Genomic DNA, 27,258 nt, shown 5'->3' with positions numbered 1-27,258 from the left:
GATTCTCCTGAAATGAATGTTGTTTATGTGTTACTGATTTGAGATGTAAGGCAAACCAGGATAAATATTTATCATTAGAAGGGTGTTCAGATGTAGTGAAGTGCCATTGCAAGATGACCAGGAAGGAGCTATGATGAATAGGCTTTTAGCTGCATAACCAGTTTAAATAGAAACAGCAGTTTAAGTGCATGAAACTTTTAAAAAAATGATGAAAGTCTTATAGTTGCATTGGAATGGCTGGATTGCTGTGAAACTATGTAATGGTAGCAGAAACATGCAATGGTAGGTGGGGAAAGGATTAAAGGGATGTACATTTATCCTTTTCTGGCCATTTCCTTGGTGGTCCAGTTTCTGCCTCAATGCAGTTGAATTAGTTTCCAGATAAATATTTGAGAGTTGCAAGCACTAATTCTTCCCACATCCCATATTTAGGACTTTCTCGGATTTTGAAAGGCCGACTGGAAATGACAAAAAATCGAGTTGTTGACTGGGCCTTGGGGGAATACATGGCTTTTGGATCTTTATTGAAAGAAGGTATCCATGTTCGCCTAAGTGGACAGGATGTGGAAAGGGGCACTTTCAGGTGAGTAGTGTAATCTGACTTTGTAGAAAATGTCTTACAGATTCAGGTGAGAGTTGATGCTAATAAATAAGAATTATAGGTAGGTATGTATGTATGTATGTATGTATTTATTTGAAACACTTTATATACCGCCCACTCCAAAGACTCTGGGTATATTATGAATGTAGTGTATTGTGCCTATTATTTTACAAAACATGCAAAACCAGACAGCATTAAAATTACATTCTAAATAAAACTAAAGTAACTAACAGAGGGGAAGGGAATAGATAAACTACTGGGTAAAAGCCTGACAAAAAAGAAAAGTCTTCAATAAGGATTTAAAAATCGACAAAGAAGGAGCTAAACGAATCTGCAGGGGAAGGGAATTCCAGAGAAGTGGGGTGGCAACCGAGAAGGCCCTTTCACGGGTTCTAGCACCCCGAACCTCTCGGAAATCGGGGACCGACAAAAGGGCCATCTGACCAGATCTGACCGGATAGGATGTAACTGGATGGGAGAGGCAGGTCTGTAGGTAAACAGGTGCCAAACCCCGCAAGGCTTTGAAGGTCAAAACCAGGACCTTAAATTGAACTTGGTAGCGAATAGGCAACCAGTGCAATGACTGCAGGAGAGGTGTTACCCTGTCATATTTTCTGGCACCCATAAGTAAACGAGCCACTGCATTCTGGACCCGTTGTAGCTTTCCAATCATCCTCAAAGGTAACCCTAGATAGAGGGCGTTACAATAATCTAGGCGGGAGATAACAAGGGCATGGGTCACTGTCATTAATGCTTGCCGATCAAGGTAAGGGTGTAATTGACGAATCAGATGAAGCTGGGCAAAGGCACTTCTGGCTGCAGCCTCCACCTGCTGTTCAAGCAGGAGGTGCAAATCCAAAAGGACCTCCAAGTCATGTACAAGCTCCTTCAGGGGCAGCACCACCCCATCTAAAACAAGGTTCACATCCAGCCGTTGGCCGGTATGAGGGCTGAGTAAAAGTAGTTCAGTCTTGGTGGGATTCAGTCTGAGCTTATTTTGATTCATCCAGACCTTAACAGCTTCCAGGCATCGAGTAAGCACAGAAACAGCATCTCCAGAATGGTCTGGGATGGCAATATACAGCTATCATCAGCATATTGATGAAATCTCACCCCAAACTGGGAAATGACCTGACCCAGCGGCTCCATATAGATGTTAAAGAGGACAGGGGCAAGAACTGAACCCTGGGGAACTCCATAAAGGAGTGGCCATGGGTCAGAGCATCTGTCCTCAATGCATACCGACTGGACACACCCGCTAAGGTACGAACGGAACCACTGTAAGACAGTGCCCCCGATACCCAACCTACGCAGGCGGTCAAGGAGGATAGCATGATCGATAGTGTCAAAAGCCGCTGAGAGATCTAGAAGGACCAGGAGAGAGACACTACTCTCATCAAGGTCCCGAAGAAGATCATCTACCAGAGCGAGCAATGCTGTCTCTGTGCTATGCCGAGGCCTGAAACCTGACTGATAAGAATTAAGGTAGCCAGTTTCCTCTAAGACCCTCTCAAGCTGGGCACATACAACCCTTTCTAACACCTTCGCTACAAAAGGGAGGTTGAAGATTGGCCTATAGTTGTCAAGGACCTCAGGGTCCTGGGAGGGTTTCTTCAAGTGAGGGCGAACTATCGCCTCTTTAAGGGCTGCTGGTATGAAACCCTCACATAACGAGGAGTTAACCAACTCCCGTAGCCAAGAATTAACATTCCCACCAGCTGTTCTAACCAGCCAGGAGGGACAAGGGTCCAAACAACATGTTGCCGCACCCATACCCGAGAGAATCGTGTCCATATCCTCAACCAACTCAAAGGTGTCCCATATAACATCACAGGGCGGAATCCCCTCTATCTGATCAGATCCAACAGAAGTAGAGTCAAACTCTAGCCGAAGGTGGGTGACTTTATCAGCAAAGAATTGAGCAAATTGATCACAGCGTCCAGATTGTACATCGACCGGCTTCTCTCTCCTAAGAAGGGAGCGGGTAATCCAAAATAAGGCCACTGAACAAGAGTCCTCTGATGCGATAAGAGCGGAGAAATACTGGGATTTCGCCACTCTTACCATCCTAGAATATTCCCGAATACAGGCAAGTAGTCGTATTCAGTCATCTTTGGCACCAGTTTTCCTCCAATGGCGTTCCAAGCATCTTTTGGTCTGTTTCATCTCCCCAAGCTCCTCAGAGAACCAAGGGAGCCGGGATCCACGAACCGTAAGAGGACGCTTGGGAGCAATTTCATCTAACGCCCTCGTGGCCTCGATGTTCCAAGATTCCATGAGCTGTGATGGAGAAACGCCTACCAGATTGCAAGGAATGTCCCCAAGAGCCTCCTAGAATCTGACAGGATCCATGAGGCGCCTGGGGCGGCCCATCCGTGTTGTAGTGCTGTCCCGGTAGAGACAGGGGGCCGCTGCAATCTGCATATTAATCAGAAAATGATTGGACCATGGCAGAGGAGAGATGACAATATTTTCCATGACCAGATCTGCCTGCCATTGCCCTGAAAGATAAACCAAGTCCAAGCTATGTCCACCCACATGAGTCGGGCCCGAAATGATCTGAGACAAACCCATGGTAGCCACAGAGCTCATGAACTCCCGAACCATCGAACCCCCATCAGAAGCTGGAAGATTTAAATTCCCCAGAACCATAAGTCTAGGGGTCGTAATCACCAGGCCTGATACCAAATCAAAGAGCTCGGAAAGGGCAGCAGATGGACAACGAGGAGGTCGATAAACCAGGAGAAGCCCAAGTTTGTCACGTTGACCCAGACTTATAGAAAGACATTCGCACCCCATCACCTGTGGGATAGGGCCCCTGATCAACATAAGATCTTCTTTTAAAATCACCACGACACCACCACCCCGACCATGACCTCGGGGATGATGAAACACAGAGAAGCCAGGTGGACACATCTCAGTGAGGGGAATACCCCCATCCGGATATAACCAGGTCTCAGTGATGCAAGCCAAATCTGCCTGTTCATCTAAAAGGAGATCAAAGATGGAAGAAGTTTATTACAGACAGATCTGGCATTAAACAACAGCATCCTGAGACCATGGGTGGCTACAATCTGATCACTAGGACTGGAAGAAGAGGAGGAGGGGACAAAGGAAAGAGCCCGCCTCAAGTGGCAGGACTTTCCCCCCTTAAAAGAACAGACCCTCCTCCTCCCACTATAATTCCCAAAGCCAGTCACTGTTGAAATAATCTGTCAATTTCTCCCATCAGTAAAAAAGGCATCACCAACAATAGCCAATTGCCAGGGGGCCCTGGAGTACAGAAGAGAAATACTCCTCCTGGGTGGGATTTTTAAAAATTAATTTTTTTTGCTGTTTGCAACACTTAATATGTTATGTACTGTGAAAAAAGAACATGCAATTATGTGGAATAATGGAAAATCTATTTGAATTATAAATTGACTGCAAGGATTCCTGGCTGTTTAGGAAAAGAAGGTCTGATGGCAATTGGATGTTGACTAACTGCAATATCTTCCTAGAGAGTTTGGGAGAAATGTGGCAAGGTTGGAAGCTTTGGGTTATTGCATTTAGCAGCCCAAGTGGAGGAAAAGTAGTCTTGTTTCTGTGGCTTTTCCTTGGATCTTGAGGAAAAACGTTGATGTGCTCTGGGAAAATGTTCAAGAGTTCTGGGTGACTCTCATAAGATATAAGTGACTTTCATCACTTGTATCTCAGTCTTTGGTTATGTGATGGTTGCTCATGGCAATTGAATTTATTGTTTTTTTCAGCCTCATGAATTAGAATATTCTACACATTAGAATGACTATACTTTAGTCAGAATGAAATGATAGATTAAGGTGGCAAGAGTTCTTACTTTTTAAGTTGCAGATGGTAGATCAGTTTTGAATCATCACTAGCATAAAATATTCCCAAGGTTTAATATCCTAATACATCCCAAAAGGTTGTCCTTAGTTACACCAAAAGGTTGTCCTTAGTGTGCTAGATCATTGGGTGTGGGGGTGGGGGTGGTAATACACGAAGGAGCATCTAAAATTATGATGAGCCCTACAGTCTGAAGTGCTAGATAATCCTCCTCATCTTGTAACAAAGGTTCTGGTCTTCCACCTAAAGTAGACTATCATTCTGCATAGTATGTAGATTGGCTCTTAGAGGGTCTTTTTGAGAAGGGTGTCAACAAAAAATGCTCTCTCTGTTACCCTTCTGTAGTTGTATTTTAGCCTGACATTCTTTTGGTCTCTGGTTTTGTCACATTAACGAATTCCGATTTAGAGTTTTTAGCAGTTTTTGCTGAAATGCCTTAGAAGAACAGAGTTTCTGTCTGCAGTTTGTTCAGCATCGGCAGGTGTGCACCACAGAATAGCTATTATCAGGGTAATAGCCCTTCTTTTTTTAGTGGTTGTAGAGCTTGAACATATTGGTGTGTTTCACTCAGTTGGTCTTGCTCAGGGAGTTAATGGATTACAGTAATTACTTTAGTCATCTCTGTTTTGATAATGCTCCTTGGTGCAACATTCTAATGCTGATTAATGGAGCTCCAGAGAGCTCTAAGCAGTGAGCATGTGAACGGTGGGCAGCGAGGAGGATGCAGCTTTTTCAGATCTTGGTCCTGAGAAATGTTCAAGGAGGTGGAAGCTGGTGCACAATACAAACGGCACATGATTCATGGTGATGAGTAATATAATTTTGCAGCTAATTATAATTAGAGGGAGAGCAGCCCTGTTGTGTAATGGCTTCCACGCTTCATATTTTATGGAGTGTAGCTGCATATCACTAAAAGCTTCATGCATTGCATAGAAACAATTCCAAAGTTATCTACAGTGGCAGAAAGACGGTGTTAAGACTATTGTCAGAACTGTATATTTCCTCTTTCAGGCCTTTTAATATTTATTTATGTATTAAAAATTTCTTATGCACCGCCTCCTCCAAAGACTCTAGGCGGTGAACAAGAACAAGAACAAAAAATTAAAGGGCAAAAGCCTGGCGAAAAAGGTACGTTTTAAGAAGGGCCTTAAAAGCCACTAAGGAGGTGGCTGAACTAATCTGGGTGGGGGAGGGTTTTCCAAAGAAGAGGGGCGGCCACAGAGAAGGCCCTCCTATAGGCCCAAGCATCACGCACTACACCAGGGCCCGGGACACTAAGGAGGGCCAACTGAGAAGACCTCACAGGACAGGATACACTGGTCGAGAGAGGTGATCCCGTAGATATACAGGTGCTAAGCCTGTATATAAGGAAAATATATATTATGCTTAATCCCTGTTGCCCGCACACTGATACAAATCATTAATCCATGAGGTTTTCTAGATCTGGTGAATGGTATCCTTCTGTGTAGGTACTCTACAAATTTCTATAGCATTAGGCATACATTTTACCTTTACAACTATACATAAAATAGTCTAAATGCTGATGTAACGCAGTGTAAGAATGTGAATTATAAGCTGGGAAACTGCTGGTTCAAATGTCACCTCAGCCGTGAACTCACTAGTGCCTTAGGCAAGTTACTATCTCTCAGTGTCGGTGCTCTGTCTGCAAGATGGAAATAATAGTACTGACCTACCTTCCTAGGTTGTTATAAAAATTAAGATAATATATATGTGAAGTACTTTGAAAATTCAAAGTGTCCTGTAAATACTACAACTTCTCTTTCTTGTTCTTGTCTTAAAAATATCTTTCAAAACAATTGTGTTTAAACACCTTTGCAGCCATCGTCACCATGTGCTCCATGATCAAGATGTTGACAAACGGACCTGTGTTCCTATGAATCATCTCTGGGAACAGCAGGCCCCCTACACTGTATGCAATAGCTCCCTTTCAGAGTATGGAGTATTAGGTAAGTTTGAGAGATTTTCTTTAGTTAATTGTGGAATTTGAGGTTATGTGAAATTACATGGTTTGCTGGCTAAAGTAAGTTGAGCTTTGAGCTGACCTGAATTTACACATTTAATTTTAATTTTAATTTTTTAAAACTGTGATCTTGCCTTTCAAATTAAGAACATGGATGATTTCACAGTGCACCGCTTTTCCTAGTTACCAAGTTCCTTTTTTCTCAGTCCCATTACAGGGGATGTTTTAACAGTTGTTATAAGGATTGGAATGTAAAATGTAGTGTAGTCAGTTTACACAGTATCATAAAACCAATAGAAGTAAAGGCCATGATGGAATATTCTTGTACAAAGCATCCATATCTGAGGACAGGTTGTATTATTCCATTGATGAAGAATTGCTTGGCAGAATTGAATTGAAATTATATAAAAAAAGATTCAATACATTTTGAATGACAATGGCTGACATCAAGACTAACAAAGTGTGTATGCAGAGACATGCACACACTCCAGGGGAGGAGCGATTTTCTTCAATCTCCCCTTTCCTCTGTAGCTGGCTGTGACTTCCAAAAATATGTGCCCAAGGGTCACATATCCCACAGGGACATATTTTTGGGAGTCACAGTCTGCTACAGAAGGAAGGGGAAATTTAAAAAACCGCCCCTCCCCTGAAGTACATGCTGGGCTTTCATTGCACCAACATTTCATTAGAATGGATATGGCCAGCGTAATATATGCATATTATATTTCTTTATATTTGAAGTATCGGTACAGTTAGTATTTCTGTTGATACTGACAAATGCAGATAAAAACTAGGTTTCCTGAGAATCAAAACTCTCCTGAAATGTTTTATTTCCTTCAGTACTAGTTACTTTATTATTGGAGGTGGTAAAAATGTAAGGGTTATAATCACCACTTGATCATAGTTCTCTTTTAATAGTAACCATAAAAGAAAAATTGGCTATGAGCAATTCTCATCTTTTATGAATTACCAGTTTACCAGAGAACAGAATTATTCATATTCAGCGTGGTGTAGTGGTTAGAGTGCTGGACTAGGACCGGGGAGACCTGAGTTCAAATCCCCATTCAGCCATGAGACTTGCTGGGTGACTCTGGGCCAGTCACTTCTCTCTCAGCCTAACCTACTTCACAGGGTTGTTGTGAGGAGAAACTCAAGTATGTAGTACAAGTATGAGTACTCTGGGCTCCTTTGGAGAAGAGCGGGATATAAATGTAAATAAATAAATAAATGGTTTGTGGAATTCTGCGTCATGTTTTATACTGACTGACATCGAGGGTACGGCTGTGCATGTGCAGCAGTGTTGAGATCCAGGCTACAAGTGTGCTGTTGTGTGAAGGGGGGGAGGAGTAATTTTTGCTGACACCCCCCCGCCCCCCGAAGCCCACTGTGCATCATGAAAATTTGTCCTTGTGGATCATGTGGCCCTCAAGGACGTGTTTTAGTGATGCACAATGATCTTTAGAGGGAAGCAGGGGATAAGTGAAAAATTTCCTTGCATGTGCGACAGCCCAGCCATAGCCTGGGACTCACACGTGTGTAGTGCTAATCTGGATGTTGGACAGTATCTTTTTAGACCTGTCATATATGCATGTAAATGTAGTTGTGACAGGAGAGAGAAATTAAGCACCTGGTGTGAATTTGTGCTAGTGTAAATAAGCCAAAAAACGCTCAGTCATTTTGGGGATTCCTGTTAGTTTTATTTTGGATTGAAGCTAATTAAGTAAAAATTAATTGAATGGCCCTGCATGATGAAGCTTCAAATGGCTTTTCTGGCAGATGCAGAAGCAGAGAGCTGGCACCTGTTTAGAGCTGTGAGCTTAGTGCTGAGTTATTATTGAACCACTAAAGATCACCAAGTGTATCATAGTTCTACTAAAATGGTATCCTGGCAGGACTGATTTTCCACAGGGATACCACTGCAGTTGAGTTACTCTACGACATAAAAGAGAATTTCTGGGAAAGGGGGGGGTGCATGTTAGAAATATTGGAAATGCTACTGCTTTCCTTGCATGCCTTCATTATAAACTGGATTTATAACTTATTTTTATATTTTAGCACTGTGGCTTCTTTAGCCAGCTTTATATTTTTTTTCTGGCTGAGTGCCACTCATCAGTTTGCACAGAAGTGGTTGCTAAACTGCCCGTTCCAGTCCCCGTCACAAATTTTGTGTACAGTCACTGTGGCACTGTGGAGTGTTACCACATACCTGTGCTGTGGAGACTGTGTGTGTGTAATGTCTTTGCCTTACCAGCTTTATGAGACTACTTAAAAAAAAAAAAAAGGAGAGCAGAAGAGAGATTGTTTGCAGCATCTATAGTGTGTTTCTGTATCTTGCCTATATGTGGTTTCCACTGACTCCTTCCCTTTAAATGCTGCTCTTTCACTGGTCTTCAGTCCCCCGTGGTTTGGTTGTGTGTTGAAATGGACAACTGAGTCATGGGTTGCGTTGCTGGCTGGGCTCTCTCTTCCTGCCAGCATCAAACATTTAGTCCCGCATTAGAAGAGGGAGCTGTTGGTTGGGACAGGGTGGGGAGAGGCCTGGTAAACAGAGCAATGAGTGACTAACTGCCCTCTTTATAATGAATTAATCACCCAGCAAGACAATTAAGCTATTTTCATGACTGTCTTTGGGTGGTGGTGGTAAGGCAGGGTATCACCTACTCCCCCCCCCCATGATCCTCGACATCCTCATTGGTGCACCACCGCACAGCCACACAATTCATACTGCATAGAGCAGCATGGATCTCTGGAGGCCAGGACTCATTGTCTCGGCCACCAGGAATCCCACAGTGCTCTGTGTCATGAATGTGGTGCATTAGGGATTCCCCTGGGAGTTGGATGCTCTAGGCACCTGACTCTGTGTATGCTTGCACTGCATGCAGCCCAAGCATACATGTGACCCTGTACCTGGAGTAAAGGGCGTGTTCATGCCCTTTAACCCAGGTAAAAGCCCTTGTACAAAATCTGAGCTTAAGACAAAAACCGCCGGCCCCCCCCATTATAATATCAAAGAACTTGGAAAAAACCTAGTTTTGGATTCAGGTAAATACAGTTGTTGACTAGCAGCTGCATGTGCTTAGAAATTTGGTGGGGATTCTGTTCACTTGGAAGTGCAGAATAGTATAAGTGTGGTGTAAATGAATACTCTGCTTCACTGATAATTCTGAAAAAAATGATGAAATAACTAATACAAAATGCCCACATGGTGAAATCCAACTATACATTCTTATTTCCAGTCTCTCAGAACTTTGCATGCCAAAGATTAGATGTCTGTTATATAGAGGAGTACGGTTTTTCAATAACTATTCAAGATAGCTGACAGGTTAGCCATTTAGTTTTCTTCCCCAGACTGTATTAAATTTAGAATCCCCTTCTAATACCCTTGCTAACTTGGCAAAGAGGCACCTTTTAATGTGGTGATTCTCTTTATTTAGCAGGGGGAGAGTAACTGGCCCTATCCACCCCTAGCACAATACCTCCAGTGACTGTTGCTGGTGTCTATCTTGTGTTTCTTTTTAGATTGTGAGCTCTTTGGGAACAGGGATCCGTCTTATTTATTTATTATTTCTATGTGTAAACCGCCCTGAGCCATTTTTGGAAGGGTGGTATATAAATCGAATTCATCATCATCATCATCATCATCATCATATAACTCTGTCACTTCCTTATGGGTGGACATTAAGCTGTATTAAATATAATAGGAAGCCTGATCAGCAAGTTGAATGTTAAAATGCATTAGTAAAATGAATGGTGTGTTGCCATTTCAAAACACACTGTTTTAAAAAAACAAGACAAACCAGCCACAGAAACTTCTTGGTGAATGGAAGATCATGTTGAATTAAGCTTCATTTATGTTAATTGAAAGAATCATGCTATTTTTGACAGTCATGCAACTTGCTGTGGGGAAAGGTTGGAAAGACAGGATAATACAAACAGCAAGCTGACACTACTTCTCAACACCTTTATGTCTACCAGGGTGACACTTGAAAACAAAGATGAAAAAGGAAGTACCTTTCTCATCTTTGTTTTCAGGGGGAACTGATCAACCCGTTCCACATCCAAGTTCCACATCCAAGTACTTTGTCAGCATCAGTTCATTGCACCTTCAGAAATGTGTGCTGCTAGAGGATGTACATTATGTGGTCACTGATACTACTCAATGCCACATAATTTTAGTAACATGGCCCCACCTGTTAGTTCAGCGTAGTCTGATCACTAAGTGACCGTGCACTGCTTTAGTAGAGCAACAGTTAAGAAAAGGGAGGTAAATATTGTTTTAATATGAAGAGATAGTTTATATGAGTAGGGTAATCTCCTAAACCAGATTTTAGCCTGAATATCTGGGCTTTGCAATCTTTTGTTTACATAGATTTTTGTAAGATCTTTGAGTTCAGATTTCCAGTTTTATACTGACAAAGTCAGACTTCCCAACCTAATAGAGCAGCATATGTGTGAATAAGCCCTGAACAAATGAGCCATCTTGTGTGTTTTCTCAACCATGCCACCTCATCAGTAGAAAGTCTTTTAATGCTTGTTTAAAAATAGAATTGGACTGAAACCTATCTAGGAAAGCCTTTTTGCTTTCCCCTTTCTTTATATAATATCCTAGGGAGTTGCAATGCAGGAGTTTTGAAAGATTTTTCTTGTTACAGCAGGCTATGAAATGACAGGACCATGAGGCTTTTACATTTCTCCAGTTGGACATAATTATTAATTATTTGTCATGGAACAGATACTGGAGATATTTTGAATAAAAAGTCAAAAAGCCAGTACTCTGTGTGTTCTAAGTTTCTGACAGTGAGAAAAGTAGAACATATGCTGGAGTTACACATGGGCTCTTCATGGAGTTCACCACCACGAAAACCAAATGGTTCAGTGACATATTTTCATCAAGATTTGGTCAGACATCTTGAATAGAATTAGCATAAGAATGTACATAAAAATTCAAGCTCTCTGCAAATGCAAAGTGTGTATGCATTCATGAATGCACCCGAGTGCCACTTATCTACTGTTTTTGCCAGGCATCTGGGGTGTTACTTCTGTTAATTTCCAATGTTTTTGTTTTGTGTTGTCCTCACTCAGCGTTTGTTCAGAAGAGCATAGCAGGTAGGGAAAGCAGAAGAGGAAGTAACTTGGCCTTTTGGTTCCCCACCTGAAGTATCCTCAGGATCCATGAGACTCCCCCATGGTGCCTTTTTCTAGATATACTTCTGCATCCTCAGTGCTTTTCTGTAGCATCTGAATTGGCTCTGAATGACAAAGGGTATGCCACCTACTCAACCCTAATCCCTTTTTGCCTCCTTTTCATGCATTCAGAAGTCAGATTTTTTTGTTAGGACCTTCTTGAATAAAGGCGAAGGGTGCTTTGTGAATTATAGCATTAGGAAGAAAATTGCTTTCTTATAGTATTGACCTGATTTGGGCTCTGTGGAAATGGGACATGGTCCACAGAGGCTTGGCTAGACATCGGCAGATGACTGGTGATTGACAATGGGAGACAATAAGAGGCAGTTGAGGAGCAAACCCCAGGCAGAGAGACAGAGCTCATTCATTCATTCATTCATTCGTTCATTCATTCATTCATTCATTCCCTGTTATCCAGAATTGAAATAGCATGTTGGTGGAGCTGAGCAAACCCTTCACTATACAGATTGACTTTTATTAGAGAATGTTTAACATATGGTTTACATAAGCAACAGTGAATAGAATTTTCCGATAAAACACAGCCGCGTACTAACAAATGTGTGGTTGCAATGTTAGAGAGAATATAGCACTGTACGCAAGTTCCTACGGGTTTGGGTAGAGTCTGGTTAAAAGAGTTCAGTGAGAGGAATGTCCAAAAGATCCAAGGGAGGGACAGATCCCAGCCTCACCTTTCATGTGGCCGGCAGGGCTGTGCCAGTCTTCTTCTGCCAATTGCAGCCTCTGGGCATGGGTCCTTGACAGCGGAGGGTCTTCTCCAGGTCCAGGGGGTCCTCCAGGGGTGTTCTCAGCAGGAGTTCCTGGCGTGGTCAGCCACTGTGCTGGCATGGTTCATTTAGCATGCAGATATGTTATAGATCACGTTCCCGAGGCGGGTGGTTACATACATGCATACATACATACCTATATGCAGGTCATGACAGCCATAAGAAAATAAGTGTCCATCTGAGTTAGTTGCAAACTGCAAGGCATCGCCAATGTATGTAAGTCCTCCTTTGGTTCCACGTGTATGTGAATCTGGACAAAGTCCAGGGTAGAGTCCAAGCCAGGAGAGCGGGGGAACCCGGTCTCAACTTGTGGGTGGGAGGTGGCACATCGTCCAGGGTGTCCTCTGGGGGTTTCCAGGTGGTCTGGCATCCTCCTGCAGGGAAAAAAGAAACCTCACTGGGCTTGTCCGCAGCTCTGGTGGAGCTCCTCCCTATAATACATATGAGCTGGGCCTTCCTTGCTAATAGTCAATCATGCAGAGACCCCTTTTATGCACTTTCACCACCTCATAGATAGGAGAGAGAGAAGGAAGGAAGGAAGGATTTGTCTAGCTGGAATCTCCCTGTGATCAGTATAAAACTTCAGTGGTTGTTATGATCTTCATCCCTTGTTCAGCATAATCAGGCTTAAGGGGGCTGTGCTCTAGCCTGGAGCTTCTGAACAGAACTGTTGGCACCTGAGGCAAGGATTTAGATGAGCCCAGAGTTCTGAGCAATTAGTGAATGGATTTATTGGAAGGCTTCAAGATGTTCACTCAAGTGTTCTGTATTTCTGAGTTCAGGGTCTGGAGTGGACAGCGGGTGGTCTTTCCTATAGGAGTTCATAATCTCCTCTTCAGATGGCACTACTATCTCCTTGGAATGTGTGAACTCCCTGGTACTGCCTCCTTCGGTTCAATGTCTTGAGTTGCTTCTTAGGAGGACTAAACACATTATTATTATTTATTTACACAGTCAGACAGGTGTTATTGACTGGTTTGTTTTATCCAGACATCGAATCCTTCCCAAGGACCTGGGATGCCAGAATTTTATTGTCAATGTTGTTGCTGTTGTTATAGGCATCGTCGCAGAATATAGGCTGTTCCCAGTAAAGCTGCTTTTTGTAATTGGCTGATGGTGATTTCTGTGGCCCCTATGGTGTTGAGGTGCTCTTCAAGGTCTTTTGGAACTGCACCCAGGGTGCCAATTACCACTGGGATGATTTTGGTCTTTTTCTGCCACAGCCTTTCAATTTCAATTTGTAGATCTTTGTATTTTGTGATTTTTTCGATTTCTTTTTCTTCTATTCTGCTATCCCCTGGTATTGCTATGTTGATTATCTTAACTTGTTTTTCTTTCTTCTCGACTACAGTTATATCTGGTGTATTGTGTGGCAGATGTTTGTCTGTTTGTAGTCGGAAGTCCCATAATATTTTTACATCTTCATTTTCTACAACTTTTTCAATTTGATGGTCCCACCAATGTTTGGCTACAGGTAGCTTGTATTTTTTGCAGATGTTCCAGTGTATCATCCCTGCTACCTTGTCATGCCTTTGTTTGTAGTCAGTCTGTGCGATCTTTTTACAACAGCTGATTAGGTGGTCCACTGTTTCATCTGCTTCTTTACAAAGGTGGCACTTGCTGTTTGTGGTTGTTTTTTCTACTTTTGCTATTATTACATTTGTTCTTAGTGCCTGTTCTTGTTCAGCCAGTATTAAACCCTCTGTTTCTTTCTTCACGTTGCCATTCTTAAGCTATTGCCAGGTCTTGGTGATGTCTGATTTTCCACTTATATTGTGCAAATATTGACCATGCAGGGGCTTATTTCTCCATTTTTCTTCTCGGTTCTTGACTTGTTCTCTCTTGTAGGCCTGCTTTGTTTCATTGGTGTTGAATAGTTTCTCGTTCTTGACCATTTGAAGTGCATCTTCTTCACTGTCCTTGATATATTCTTCAATGCCTCTTTTCTCCTCCTCTACTGTTTGATGGACTTGAAGCATTCCTCTTCCACCTGAGCTGCGAGGGAGGTATAGCCTATCTACATCACTGCGGGGGTGCAGAGCATGATTGAGGGTCATGATTTTCCTGGTCTTACGATCTAGCGTCTCTAGCTCTGCCTGGGTCCAGTCTATTATTCCTGCAGTGTATCTGATAACAGGTATAGCCCAGGTGTTTATGGCTTGTATGGTGTTCCCGCCATTGAGTTTGGACTTGAGGATTTTTCTAACTCTCCTGATGTATTCACTTCCAATTTTTCTTTTAACTTCAGTGTGTGCGATGTTATCAGCCTGGAGAATGACCAAGTATTTGTAAGGTTTTTTCTCTTCCAGTTTCTTGATCTTGCTTCCATTGGGCAGTTCTATTCCTTCTGTTTGTGTTATTTTTCCTCTGTTCATTATTAATGCAGCGCACTTGTCTAGTCCAAACTCCATTGCTATATCGCTACTGAATATACGGACAGTGTTTAGCAGTGATTCGATTTCTGACTGGGACTTTCCATACAACTTCAGATCGTCCATGTACAGCAGATGGTTGATTTTACTGGATGTTTTAGATGTTTGGTATCCGAGGCCTGTTTTGTTTAGTATTTGTGAAAGTGGGGTCATGGCGATTACAAACAACAGAGGGGATAGTGGGAAAATGCCTCTTCTAATGCTAACCTGTCCAAGTGTCTCGCCATTGATTGTTAACTGTGTACTCACATGCTCATTGCTTTTTAAAATAAATATCTGAATGTTTTTGCTGACACCAGTTGTTTCTAAACATTTTAGTATCCATGTGTGAGGCAATGAATCGAAGGCTTTCTTGTAGTCAATCCATGCAACACTTAGATTGGTTTTTCTTCTCTTGCAATTTTCTAAAATCATTTTGTCAATCAGCAGCTGGTCTTTTGTGCCTCTGGTGTTTGGGCAATTTCCTTTCTGTTCAACTGGAAGCTGTTTGTTAGTTAATAAGTTTTGCATCACTTCATCTGCTATTATTCCAGTTAATAATTTGAACATGGTTGGCAGGCAGGTTATCGGTCTATAATTACTTGGAACTGCACCTTTTGCTGGGTCTTTCATGATGAGATGAGTTTTCCCAGTTGTTAGCCATTGTTCAATATCACCTGCTTGCAAAATGTGATTGAACTGTTTTGATAGTTGTTTATGAAGACTTGTTAGGTGTTTAAGCCAAAAGCCATGCAGTTCATCTTCACCTGGAGCAGTCCAATTTTTAATTTTCTATGCTCTTTCACTTATTAATTCTGGTATTATTATTAGATCTTGCATTTGTTGGTTACATTTTTTTGACCTCTTTCATCCAGCCTGCTTTTTTATTATAATCTATTGGATTGTCCCATAATTTCCCCCAGAATTACACTGTTTCTTCTTTATTTGGTGTTTCTACGTTTTTTGCAGTTTCTCCTTCTATGCTTTGGTAGAAACGTCTCTGATTCGATTGGAATTGGAGATTCTGCCTGTGTTGTGTTATTCTGGCTTCGTATCTGCTAATCTTCTTTGACACTGCTGTTATTTGCTGCTTTATTATTTCCAGGACTTTTCTAATTTTCCTTGAATCTAGGTGGTGTTTTTGGATCAGATACTGTTTGGTGTTTTCATTCTTCAGCTTCTTGTCTTTCATATCTTTCAATTTACTAGCATCTGATCTGAGCCTGAAGATTTTATTTTCTAATCTAATCTTCCATTTAGGTGATGTACTACTTTCTTTTTTGACAGGTCCACTGATCTTATATCCGAGCTCTTGTGTTGTTATTGTTGCTGCACTGTACATTAGTTGGTTTGTTTCTTGCAAATTATTGGTTGTTATTTCTGCAGGTGCAGCATTGACATCTTTTAATGCCTGAGTAAGTTGTTTTTTGGCAACTGTTTTTAGAGCTGGAAGTCGAACCCTGGTGGTTGTTTGGTTCATGTGCTCAGTTATTTTTTGCTGTAGTTCTTGTTGCTTTTCTGTTAAACGGCATTTGGGTTTTTGAGGTGAAGGCAAAGGGGAGGTTGCCTGGTTTTGAAACAGTTCAGCAACAGTGGCATCCTCTATTTCCAACACCTCCTCCACCTGTGCCTGAGCAACTTCTTCAGTTGGTGGTAATTCTTCTTCCATATCTTGATCCTGTGTTGCTCTTTGCAGTTCTTCCAGCTCTACTCCTGTGGATACTTTGTTTCTTATTATGAATCTTCTCTGGTCTGCTAGCCTTTGTTCTGTTATTTCTGTATCTGGATGCTTCTCTTTCCAAATTTGGTACATTCTTTTTAAATAACCTCTTCTCGTTGGACTAGACTTGTAATAGCAGATCATTATTTCCTTCTTGGCATTTTTTGTATATTTTTTTCAGTTAAGCGACGTTCTTCCAGTAACCTTGCAGTCTCCAGCCCTGGTTGCTCAGCTGAAGATCCTGAGTCCTATTGCCCACTTGCCACCAGATGTCCAGGGACTCCAGCACCTGGCATGGTCCTTGTTGACCCGGGCGATGACCGATCCGGTATAGATTTATTAAAGTTACGTCTCACCATATTGTTGATGCTCCCAGCACTCTTTGTCTGGCTTCTCTGGTGAGACCTGTCCAGTATGGTTGGACCTCTGGCATAGCTCTCACCTTCCTCAGAGCACACAAGCCCCACAACCACGCCAAGGCAGTGCCATTATTATTATTATCATTATCATTATTATCATTATCATTTTATTTTTACATTCATATCCCGCTCTTCCTCCAAGGAGCCCAGAGCGGTGTACTACATACTTGAGTTTCTCTTTCACAACAACCCTGTGAAGTAGGTTAGGCTGAGAGAGAAGTGACTGGCCCAGAGTTACCCAGCTAGTTTCATGGCTGAATGGGGATTTGAACTCGGGTCTCCCTGGTCCTAATCCAGCACTCTAATTATAAGAGTTCTACAGAAGTAATGTATGCCAGATCATAAACTTCCATTATTTCCCACCCAGGACCTCTATACATAGAGCTGATTAATCAAATGAATACATAAAATAAAGATACCACACACTAGATTTGTTGGGTAATGCAGTTCAACTTCCTCCTTTATCCTCTTGTTTTGATTATTTCCATATGAAATAGGACTGTGTTTCTGCCAATCAGAAATTTTCATGAAAAAAAGTGTATTTTTTGGAACATATTTTCAATATGATGAAACATATTATTGACTTAGGGCAATTGCTTATGCAATCGAGTGGTGATTTTGAAGATCTCTGCAATGGTAATAAATGCCACCAAATACACAATAACTAAAATTTAACATTCTAATAAAAGTGAACTTCCTTTGGTGTCATAAATGTTAAGTCTACTTTGCCCACTATTTTTATAAATGTTGTGAAACAATCCAGGCCTTAAAATTCATTCCTATAGGAACATTATCCCTGGATAGGCTTCAGTCTCTGTTCCTCACAGTATAAATCACAAATGACAAGTACATGAGACCTGTCAGTGACTGCTTGCTGGTGGGTTTGAAGCGATAGCCTACTGTGTGCAGTGCATATCAAGAGCCAAGTTGTCCTCTTTTGGTCAGCAGGAGTTACAAAGTTCATAAAACTTTTCTAATTAAAGGTATGAATACAAATTTTTATCACAGCCAGATACTGAGTCCAGAGATTTCTTTCTAGGTTTATTAATAACTTCTCCATAGGTTGCCTGGTATGTTTCTAAATATTACTCTGTAGAACAATGACTATGGCTAGCTGGTTATGCTGGATTTAATATATAATTACTGAAGACACACATTTCAATTAAATGCCCAACTTTTGTTGACTGTTAGTAGATAGATATTGACTGACAGTTTTCAAAATATTGTTCATAATTATAGATCCTGGCAGAACTTAATTTTGTGGCTTTTCCATTGCAGTACAGAAATTACAAATAACATTTAGGGCAACTCCACACATTAGAGTTGCTGCAGGAAATGCCAGTGTTTTCTATAGCAAGTATGTAATGCATGGACATAATTCACATTTTTTGGGAACCATAGTTCAAACAGGTTTCTCTTGCACACATACATGATAGTGTTTCAAGAGGAATATTAATGGATGTATGGTGTCCGTATACAATGTGTTTGCTGCTGGAAACATTGGTAAAACAACATTGTTTCCTAAAGTAATCATAGTTTGGGAAACTGCTTTTGGTAGACCTGAGGTGATAATGATTTTAAGTTCCTGACCTATGTGTTATAATTATACAGATTTAGAAATGGGATAAATATTAAAGAAAGGGAAATGGTTTATTTTACAAAGTACTTACTAATTTTAATCAATGTAACAAGTGTTTTCGTAACAATCTCCATGTAATTCTATTCTCATTTAAGTGTGCAATTGTATATTCTGCACTTTAGTGCTTGTCTTGTCAAATGTCATTTCCTTTTGTCTGCTAACTTGTTCAGCAAAAAAATGACAAAAGCTTTTTTTCATTGATCTAGTTATTGTATCACTCAGTTGTTCTCCCTGCTGAAGGCACTTGAGGTGGTATACAACATCCCACATGACAGTTAAACCAGTAACACAGTAAAAATTGACACAAATTTAAAACACATTTTAAAATCAATTTTTTTTAAAAAACTAACAGCATCAAACTATAATATGTGATTCAGAGAAAGCAGCCATGTTTAGCATGTTTGGTTACCTTTTAATTCTATGCAAGTAAGATGAAAAAACTGCAATAATTGGTTTATTCTGTGTATCAAAGAATGTTTATTAAAAATTATGGAGTTTTATTTTATAATGCGAGTTTTCAGACTTCCTGACTGCAGAAAAGCAAATCTTGAAAATGAAGTCTACAAAATGCAGCCACTGTAGCTGCAATCATCCACCAGGGAGTGCTCCCATAGGAGCTTTTCTTATCAGATGCTGTTGCTGCTTTGAAATGTGTTAATAAATGTCTGTGAATTATCCAGCCTTAAAAAAGTTACCCCTCCTTCACATTTCATCCAAACCTCTTTCAAGTCTGTTTTGCTATCCCTTGAGGCCACTCATAGAATCAAGAACTGTGTTCTACCGGGATCTGGAGCTATATGTTCTCCCAGTTTTCAGTTGTGTGGAAGCAAGGCAGGACGAAAAGCTACCCAGATTTTCCTCCTACCTGGCTTCCACACAGCTGAAAATTGGAAGCATACCCAGTTCCCAAACCCCGGTAGAACATAGTTTTTGATAGTGTGGATGTCCTCCTTGCGTGCTGGCCTAGCTGCCCAATGTGTCCCTCAGACTTAACTTCTGTGTCCCTCAGACTTAACTTAAAGGTTCCTTACCTCTCTGTGACCATATTTAGCTTTCCTATTCAGTAGGGTTATTTGCTGTTCATCTGTGCATGTGTGTTTTCATGTGAATTACTGTACACAATTTAAAAATCAACATGGAGAGTAGATAACTCAAAAATGGAGATTGAGGAGAGTGCTGTATGCATGTTGACCATGTTAACTGTATATGTTAACATGTCTGTACACATGAAAATATTGTCCATGCATTAGACATAATATGGAAAGGATAGTTGCCATTCTTTCCTTTCCAAACCTCTTCCCTCTTTTTCCTTACTTGAGTTCTGACAAGAGGCTCCCTTGATGTGCTTCCTTTTTTCAGATAGGTTCAATCAACTATTGCTTTCTGGAAGTGTGACTCTCTGGATTCTGCTCTTCTGCTCTCCAGCCCCTTTTAAGCCCTCATAAACTAGACAGGATGCGGAGAGAAAATGCCAATATTAAGAAGAAAATGCAGTTTTGTTTTGTTTTTACCCCAAACTCAAAACCAAAACAAAATCCAATCTTTCAGCAACTTGTAACAATGATTGTTTATTGTTTATGAAGGTGTGCTGCTATGTAAATGAAATATTATTTGAACATTTTAATATTTTTGCCTTGTAGGTCCATCCTACTCTTGAATTGTGTTGATACTTCAGGGAGGGGCTTGTCTTTAAAAAAAATGTGTAGCAATTAGTTTATTTTAAGTGCTATAAAAATAGTAACAATAATCCTATTGTACTTCAGAGTAAAGCCTCATTGGAGGAAACATTTAATTTGTGTCTGTGTGTGTACGCACAAGCACACACACCTTTAAGCAATTAAAAAAAGAAAGAAAATTACAAATAGGTGAAACAAACTCTTGAAAGTCAATAAGATGTGCCACTGTATTTTCATATATAATCCACATGTTGCTGTCTTTCTACTATTAAATTATTAAATTTACTAGCCCTGTATATGTATATGAATAATAATTGGTACCAAAGAAAAATTGCTTTAAAGGTACATTTTATTACTGGATAAATAACATTCTTCTTTGTCCTCCATTTGTAGACCATAATGCGTTTTTATGAGATATAGCTTTGTGAGGTATACCATAAGTTAGCATTTTCTCTTGGGAAGGTTTTGTGTGTGGACTTTATTTAATTATTCAAGATCTCCCTGATCTGGATCGAGATCCGTCGAGATCCATAAGAATGGGTAATGCGCCTGCACAGGACCTACTTGCTAGTGATGTGCACGGTCCGGAGAAGTCCGGACCGGCACCGAAGGGGGGCCTTGTTTTTAGGGCGGGGAGGGCTTGCTTAGCCCTCCCGCCTCCTTGCCCCCGCCAGCGCCCGTATTTTCTAGTATAGGGGCGCTGGAAACCAGCCGCCCCCCTGCCGCCGCCGCGGCAAAAGAACTCCCAATGCCAGCCCTCCCTCCCTCCCAGCTAGCTGCCCGCCCGCCCGCCCGCTCGCTCACCCGCTCACCGCATAGGAAACGAGAGGAGCTCCGGCACAGAGCTTCTCTCGTTTGGAAGGCCTCCGGCATACTGGTGTTTTGCGCGCGCGTGCCACAAAACACACAGTTCGCCGGAGGCCTGGTCTACCCGCCGGGAAAGGGCCGGGTAGACCGGGCCTCCGATTGCTGGGTAGACCGGGCCTCCGATTGCTGGGTAGACCGGGCCTCCGATCGCTGGGTAGACCGGGCCTCCGGCGATCGGAGGCCCGGTCTACCCAGCGATCGGAGGCCCGGTCTACCCGGCCCTTTCCCGGCGGGTAGACCGGGCCTCCGGCGAACGGCGTGTTTTGCGGCGCGCGCAAAACACCATTATGCCGGAGGCCTTCCAAACGAGAGGAGCTCTGTGCCGGAGCTCCTCTCGTTTCCTATGCGGTGAGCGGGCGGGCGGGCGGGCAGCTAGCTGGGAGGGAGGGAGGGCTGGCATTGGGAGTTTTTTCGCCGTGGCGGCGGGGGGGGGGCGGCTGGTTTCCAGCGCCCCTATACTAGAAAATACGGGCGCTGGCGGGGGCAAGGAGGCGGGAGGGCTAAGCAAGCCCTCCCGCCCTTAAAGGCATACCCCCCACCCGGACCCGAACCAGGCAGGGCCGGACCGGTCCAGCAGTTCGGCCATTCTTTGGAATGGCCGCCGGACCGGTTCGGGCACACTGCTACTACTTGGTAACATGCTGCAGCTTGTCAAGGCAACCAAGCCGCACCTACACACCTTCAGCGTGCTTATTTAAAGGCGGGCTAGGAGTCATGTTCTTCAGTTCTTTTCCGACCGCCGTTGCGTGCAGTCCTTGAGTTGTCGCTCCTTGTCGGACTAGTTCTTCTTGTGAGTTTATCTAAAAATAACAAACAAATCGAATTGATTATTTGCTTTGTCTTGGAACGGGACTTTTATGACTACTTTGGTGTCATTTGTATTGGACAGGGATGTGCACGAATCAGTCCACAGGCCATGTTAGAGGCCTGCAAACCGGTTCGCAGGTGGCCCGGTTTGGAAGTCCGACGCCAGGAGGGTGTCGCTTTAAGGGCAAGGGGGTTGTACTTACCCCTCCCACCGCTTTCTCCCCTCCGGCGCTCCATTTTTTCAGTTAAATTTTCGGGGCGGCAGCGGTCCTCCCTGCTGCCTCTGCCCCCTTGTTGGGCCGAAGTTCGACATGGGCCGAAGCCGGGTGTGTGTGTCGCTTTAAGGGTGGCGGGGTTGTAGTAACCCCTCCTGCCACTTTCTCCCCTCCAGCGTTTGAGTGATTTTTTGGGGCGGCAGCAGTCCTCCCTGCCACCCCTGCCCCCTTGTTGACTGCCCAAAGTGGAAGTAACTCCCATGCATGCACCCGCCGCTAACGTGCGTGCGCATGCCGCACACATCACACACGCTGTGCGACACACGTGAGTTATTTCCACTTTTGGCAGTCAACAAGGGGGCAGGGGCGGCAGGGAGGACTGCTGCCGCCCCAAAAAACCACTCAAACGCTGGAGGGGGGAAAGTGGCAGGAGGGGTTACTACAACCCCGCCGCCCTTAAAGCGACACACACACACGGCTTCGGCCCATGCACATCGCTAGTATTGGAATGGCTTCTGGAATTTGCTGGCGTACATTGGATTATTTGGAACGGACTTTGATGACAATTTGGATCATGCGAGATGGCTGAGGAGAAACGGATTTTCAAAAGATGCACTGGCTATAATGCCAAGCTCCCCTTGAAGGACCTACATGACTTCTGTTTAATCTGCTTTGGGGGAAAGCCACAACATAGCCTCCTGAAAGCTCTGCCTGTCCTTCTCAAAACAAATGAGAAAAAAACGGGCTTTGCAGTTCTGCACCACCATTTATGATGAGGTGCTAAGTCCCTCGATGTCGGGAGAACCACGCCCTTCTGCTTTAACATTGACTGCAAAGGCATTGACATCGACTCAGAAACCTCCTTCCATGAAACAACCGTCAACTCCAAGTACGTTAGCATCTCACCGCATCCGAAAACTTTCATCAGAGTCTAAACTTTCTAAATCTAAGGGATTGAAAACTAAAAGGAGGCTTTTGGACTTGGAGGACCCTCATTCCTCCCATAGATTGAAGAAGCCCAAGACAGTGGACCTTACAAAAGAAAGGACACTATCTCTTTCAACTCTACAGGTGCTCGATGCCATCCATCAGCCTTCAACATCGAAGGATTCGACATTGAAGGCATCACGTTCAGTGACCATTGAGTCTGTCGAGATTGAATATGTGTCAACGTCTAGGCCCATGGCATCAAGGACTCGATCGCTATCGCCAGCACCGACGTTGATAGATTCTCCATCGGCGTCGACTCCATAAGTTCGACATGGAGAACCACCTTCACTACTGACAGAAACTATGGATCAGGATCGACATCAATAAGTATTGTCGATGTCGACTCACGATCCTTCAATGCCCTCAGCTCGACTTCCTGTTTCGACCTTGAATACGCACGCCTGTATTGTCGGCATCAAAACTGGTGACCCCTCAGTGTCTTGCCGACATACCAACCTTCGACATCGAAGAGGAAGATAGGGAGGTAGCCCTAGATACAACTATGGTTAATTCTTTGCTATCTATCTTAGACTCTACTTTGAGCATCCCCTCAGCATCGACTTTCAGGGGCTTCCCACAGACGTCAATGTCAGGGGCGCAAAGGAACAAGTCGCTCAGCATTCGGACACACTTACAGCTGCTCACCTGGCGATTTCACCATGGCATACCTGAGGCTTTGCTCACCCACCTGCAGCAGGGGGTGCCCTGACTTTGGCGCCTCTGGGAACGGTATCCTCTGGTTTGCCTTATAATTTTCAGGAAAGTCAGACTTGGGGCCAGTCACAGGCTCCCATTCGGACAGTACCAGGAAAACCAATGCTTTTAACTTCTTCAAAGACCACACAGATGTCTTCTGATGCACTCTTCCAGGATTCAGCCACACAAACCCTATGTAACAATGCGCACATTGGAACTCAGACACTGATTCCACAGACTATTTGCATGGCTGCAATAGTGGCATACCTTTGGACTCAGGGCATATCAGTCTATCCCTACCTGGACGATGGGCTTCTGACCTCCAAGGTCAAAGAAGAGTTACTTTTGCAGACACAATATGTACTGTCCCTTCTTCAGGACTTGGGGATTAAAGTCAATTGGGGAAAAATCCGAACTGGAACAAGTCCCAACAATCAGTTACATTGGGGAGAATCTGTATACATGGGCCAAGAAGGCATACTTACCTCAAGAACGTTTCCTTTGCATCAAGGACTTAGTGCTCCATGTCCAACAGCATTCATCCCAGCCCACTCGACTCATTCAGAGACTGTTAGGTCTGATGGCGTCCTGCAACACAGTAGTGAGATATGCCCAGTTAAAAATGTGAAAACTGCAACTGTGGTTTCTATCGGTCTTCCACCCAAATGTGGACCCACAGTCCAACGATCCCAGTCCAAATTCTGTGCTCACTTACCTGGTGGTTGTTGGGCAGGAATCTACTGGAAGGGGTTCTCTCTATCTGGCTTATGACAGACACTTTCCTCATGGGCTGGGGGGCTCACTGTAGGACCCACCAAATACAGGGCAAGTGGACTTTTCAGCAAAGGCAACTCCACATCAACTTCCTGGAAATTCTAGTTGTCTTCAAGGCAATGAAGGCCTTTCTTCTGCTTCTACATGGAAAAGTGGTACAGATACAGTTGGACAATACTACAGCCCTGGCCTACATCAACTACCAGGGTGGCACTGTATCTCACAGTCTATGCGCTCTCAGCCTTCAGTTATGGCATTGATGCATCTGGCATCAAATGCATCCATCGGCCATTCACATAAAAGGCCTAGACAACATCCTGGCAGATGATTTGAGTGAGATTTTCCCTCAACAACAGCAACACAAGTGGGAGATCAAAGCGGAGTACATCATACCACTTTTTTCAAAGTGGATGCTACCTACCATAGATCTGTTTGCCACTTCAGAGAACAGGAAGTGTGGCTGTTTCTGCTCGAAAGCAGGACACAACCTGCTGTCTCTGGGGGATGCTTTCCAGCAGGACTGGCAACAGGAAGTCCCTTATATGTTTCCACCTCGACCACTGATCAGCCAAGTGGTCTCACATCTTCTAACAGCTCCTGCATCCTGTATCCTGGTGACTCCATGGTGGCCAAGGCAACCATGGTTTCCACAGATACTCAGACTGTCAAGGAACTGCTACCAAAGACTACCACAGGTAGTGGATCTCTTAACTCTGGACAGAGGCAAGATACTGCATCCAGATGTTCTGACACTCCGCCTAACAGCATGTTGGATCAACTCCTGAACAAGATTCTTCTTAACCAGAGCAAATCTTCCACCAGGCGCAACTACAGGAGCAAGTGGCTTCATTTTAAACTTTATGCATAGAAACAAGGTTTTCAGCCTGACCACGCCACTATCAGATATGTGCTTCTTTAACTTACAGGTCTGAAGTCTCAGGGTTTGGCCAATGTGTCCCTCAAAATGCATTTGGCTGCGTTATCTTCTAGACATCCAGGTTGCGAGAGAAAAAGTCTTTTTTCCCATCCAAAAAATAACGCTTTCCTGAACCACTTTTCCTGAACGCTTTCCTTGAACCACTGTTGAGCCCTGGAATATATCTCTGGTCCTTTCATCTTTGACTGACGACCACTTTGAACCTATGAGCTCGGCCTCCATCAAACTGGTGACTCTGAAAATCGCCTTCCTGTTGGCCATCACTACAGCCAAAGGAGTAAGTGAGTTAACGGTCCTGAGAATTGATCTACCATACACTAGAATGTATCCAAAGTCTTGATGCGTATGGACCCGGACTTTCTACCAAAAGTAGTGTACACCTTCCACCTCAACCAGGATATTGTCCTACCAACGTTCTTCAGAGATCCTACAACTGTGTTAGAATGTGCAATGCACTAGATGTACAGAGAGCGCTGTTATACTACCTATATCAGACTAAGGACTTCAGGTCCACCTGTCGTAAATCTGTTAGCTCGGCTAACCCAAAAGGATTTACAACCCCCTTCAGCACTCCCCCTGTGAGTTAACAGAAAATAGCAGCGAAGCTGCACGAAGGAAAACAAAAGTCTCACAAAGAAAATAGTAAATGAATCAAGTCCCCTGAACTGAACTAGGTACCCCTCTCTAACAATAACTGAGTAATAACTGAAAAGAAAACACAGAGCAAGGAATGAAAAGAACGAAGGACACCAGAACAAGGAATTAACGGAACAAAGAAGGAAAGCACAAACAAGGGCAAACTGGAACTCGGAAACGTTGGAATTCAAAATAACACACGGTCTGCGGTCAGAGAAAGTTGCTAACAGCATCTGAGCAATTGACAGACTGCTAAATATATATGGCTCAAGAGAACCAGCAGCCAATCAGGCTTCCCTGAGTCAGCACTTCTGCTTCCTCTCTTGTGATCTCTTGCGCCTGCATGACTCCCGCTGAGCTTCCCTCTTGAGACATCTTCTCAAGACAGGTGAAATCCCAGCCTCCTCCTCATCAGGATTCATGTCTGGCAGCTGTTCAGAATCCTCAGCTCCAGAGTCTGGTCTCCCAGCCAAATCCTGTTGCTGTGCCTCTGAGCCCTCACTAGCATGCGAATCCTCCCGTTCCTGCTCTGACTCTTCTGAGTCAGAAGTCTGAGCCATGACACCACCAAACACCTATTTGTTGCATACGAAGGCTCTTCAAGTGGCTCCTGTATCTTTAGACAGAGGATGTCCAGTTGGCTGGTGGAATTCATCCTACTGACATACAAGCAGCAAAAAGTTCAGCTGCCAGAAGCAATCAAGGCCTACTCTACTTGTGCCTATTCTTCTTCAGCTGCACATCTATCGGGGGTAACCTTCATGGACATCTGCAAAGCAGCAACTTGGTCCACTGAGTTACCCTTTGTCAAGCATTATGCCATAGACATGTGCTCTGCTGCGAAGGCGAGCTTCGGGAGAAACGTCTTAAAACGGGTGTTGCAATAGCTACTACTTCATCCTCCTCCTTTGGAGAGCTAGCTAAACACCCTTTCTTATGGAGCTTGATGGATCTCGATCCAGAAAAACAGGTTGCTCACCTGTAACTATTGATCTGGTAGAGATCCGTCAATATCCATAAGATCCGGACCACCCCTTTGCAGTAGCGCTATGGGGTGTGTGTGTGTGTGTGTGTGTG

The 27,258-nt window shown here is 43.3% G+C and overlaps 2 protein-coding genes across 13 annotated transcripts in view; one reads left to right on the top strand and one right to left on the bottom strand.

Moving 5' to 3' along the window:
- OGDHL (oxoglutarate dehydrogenase L) overlaps positions 1-27,258 on the top strand; it is a 111,641-nt gene that overhangs the window by 65,521 nt on the left and 18,862 nt on the right. For all 12 annotated transcript variants that reach the window (XM_053305768.1, XM_053305764.1, XM_053305765.1 and 9 more), the window contains 2 exons: positions 433-583; positions 6,284-6,411. In XM_053305768.1, coding sequence (XP_053161743.1) covers positions 433-583; positions 6,284-6,411 — 279 coding nt within the window. The remainder of the gene's footprint in view (positions 1-432; positions 584-6,283; positions 6,412-27,258) is intronic.
- C3H10orf53 (chromosome 3 C10orf53 homolog) overlaps positions 24,592-27,258 on the bottom strand; it is a 63,776-nt gene continuing 61,109 nt past the window's right edge. Inside the window, exon 4 of the mRNA XM_053305779.1 lies at positions 24,592-24,748. The gene's annotated coding sequence lies outside the window, so the exon portion shown is untranslated. The remainder of the gene's footprint in view (positions 24,749-27,258) is intronic.

This window comes from Hemicordylus capensis, chromosome 3 (genome assembly GCF_027244095.1).
Source record: "Hemicordylus capensis ecotype Gifberg chromosome 3, rHemCap1.1.pri, whole genome shotgun sequence".
NCBI lineage: Eukaryota > Metazoa > Chordata > Lepidosauria > Squamata > Cordylidae > Hemicordylus > Hemicordylus capensis.
Note: the sequence above shows the minus strand (reverse complement) of the source record. Positions and strands in the feature narration are given on the sequence as shown.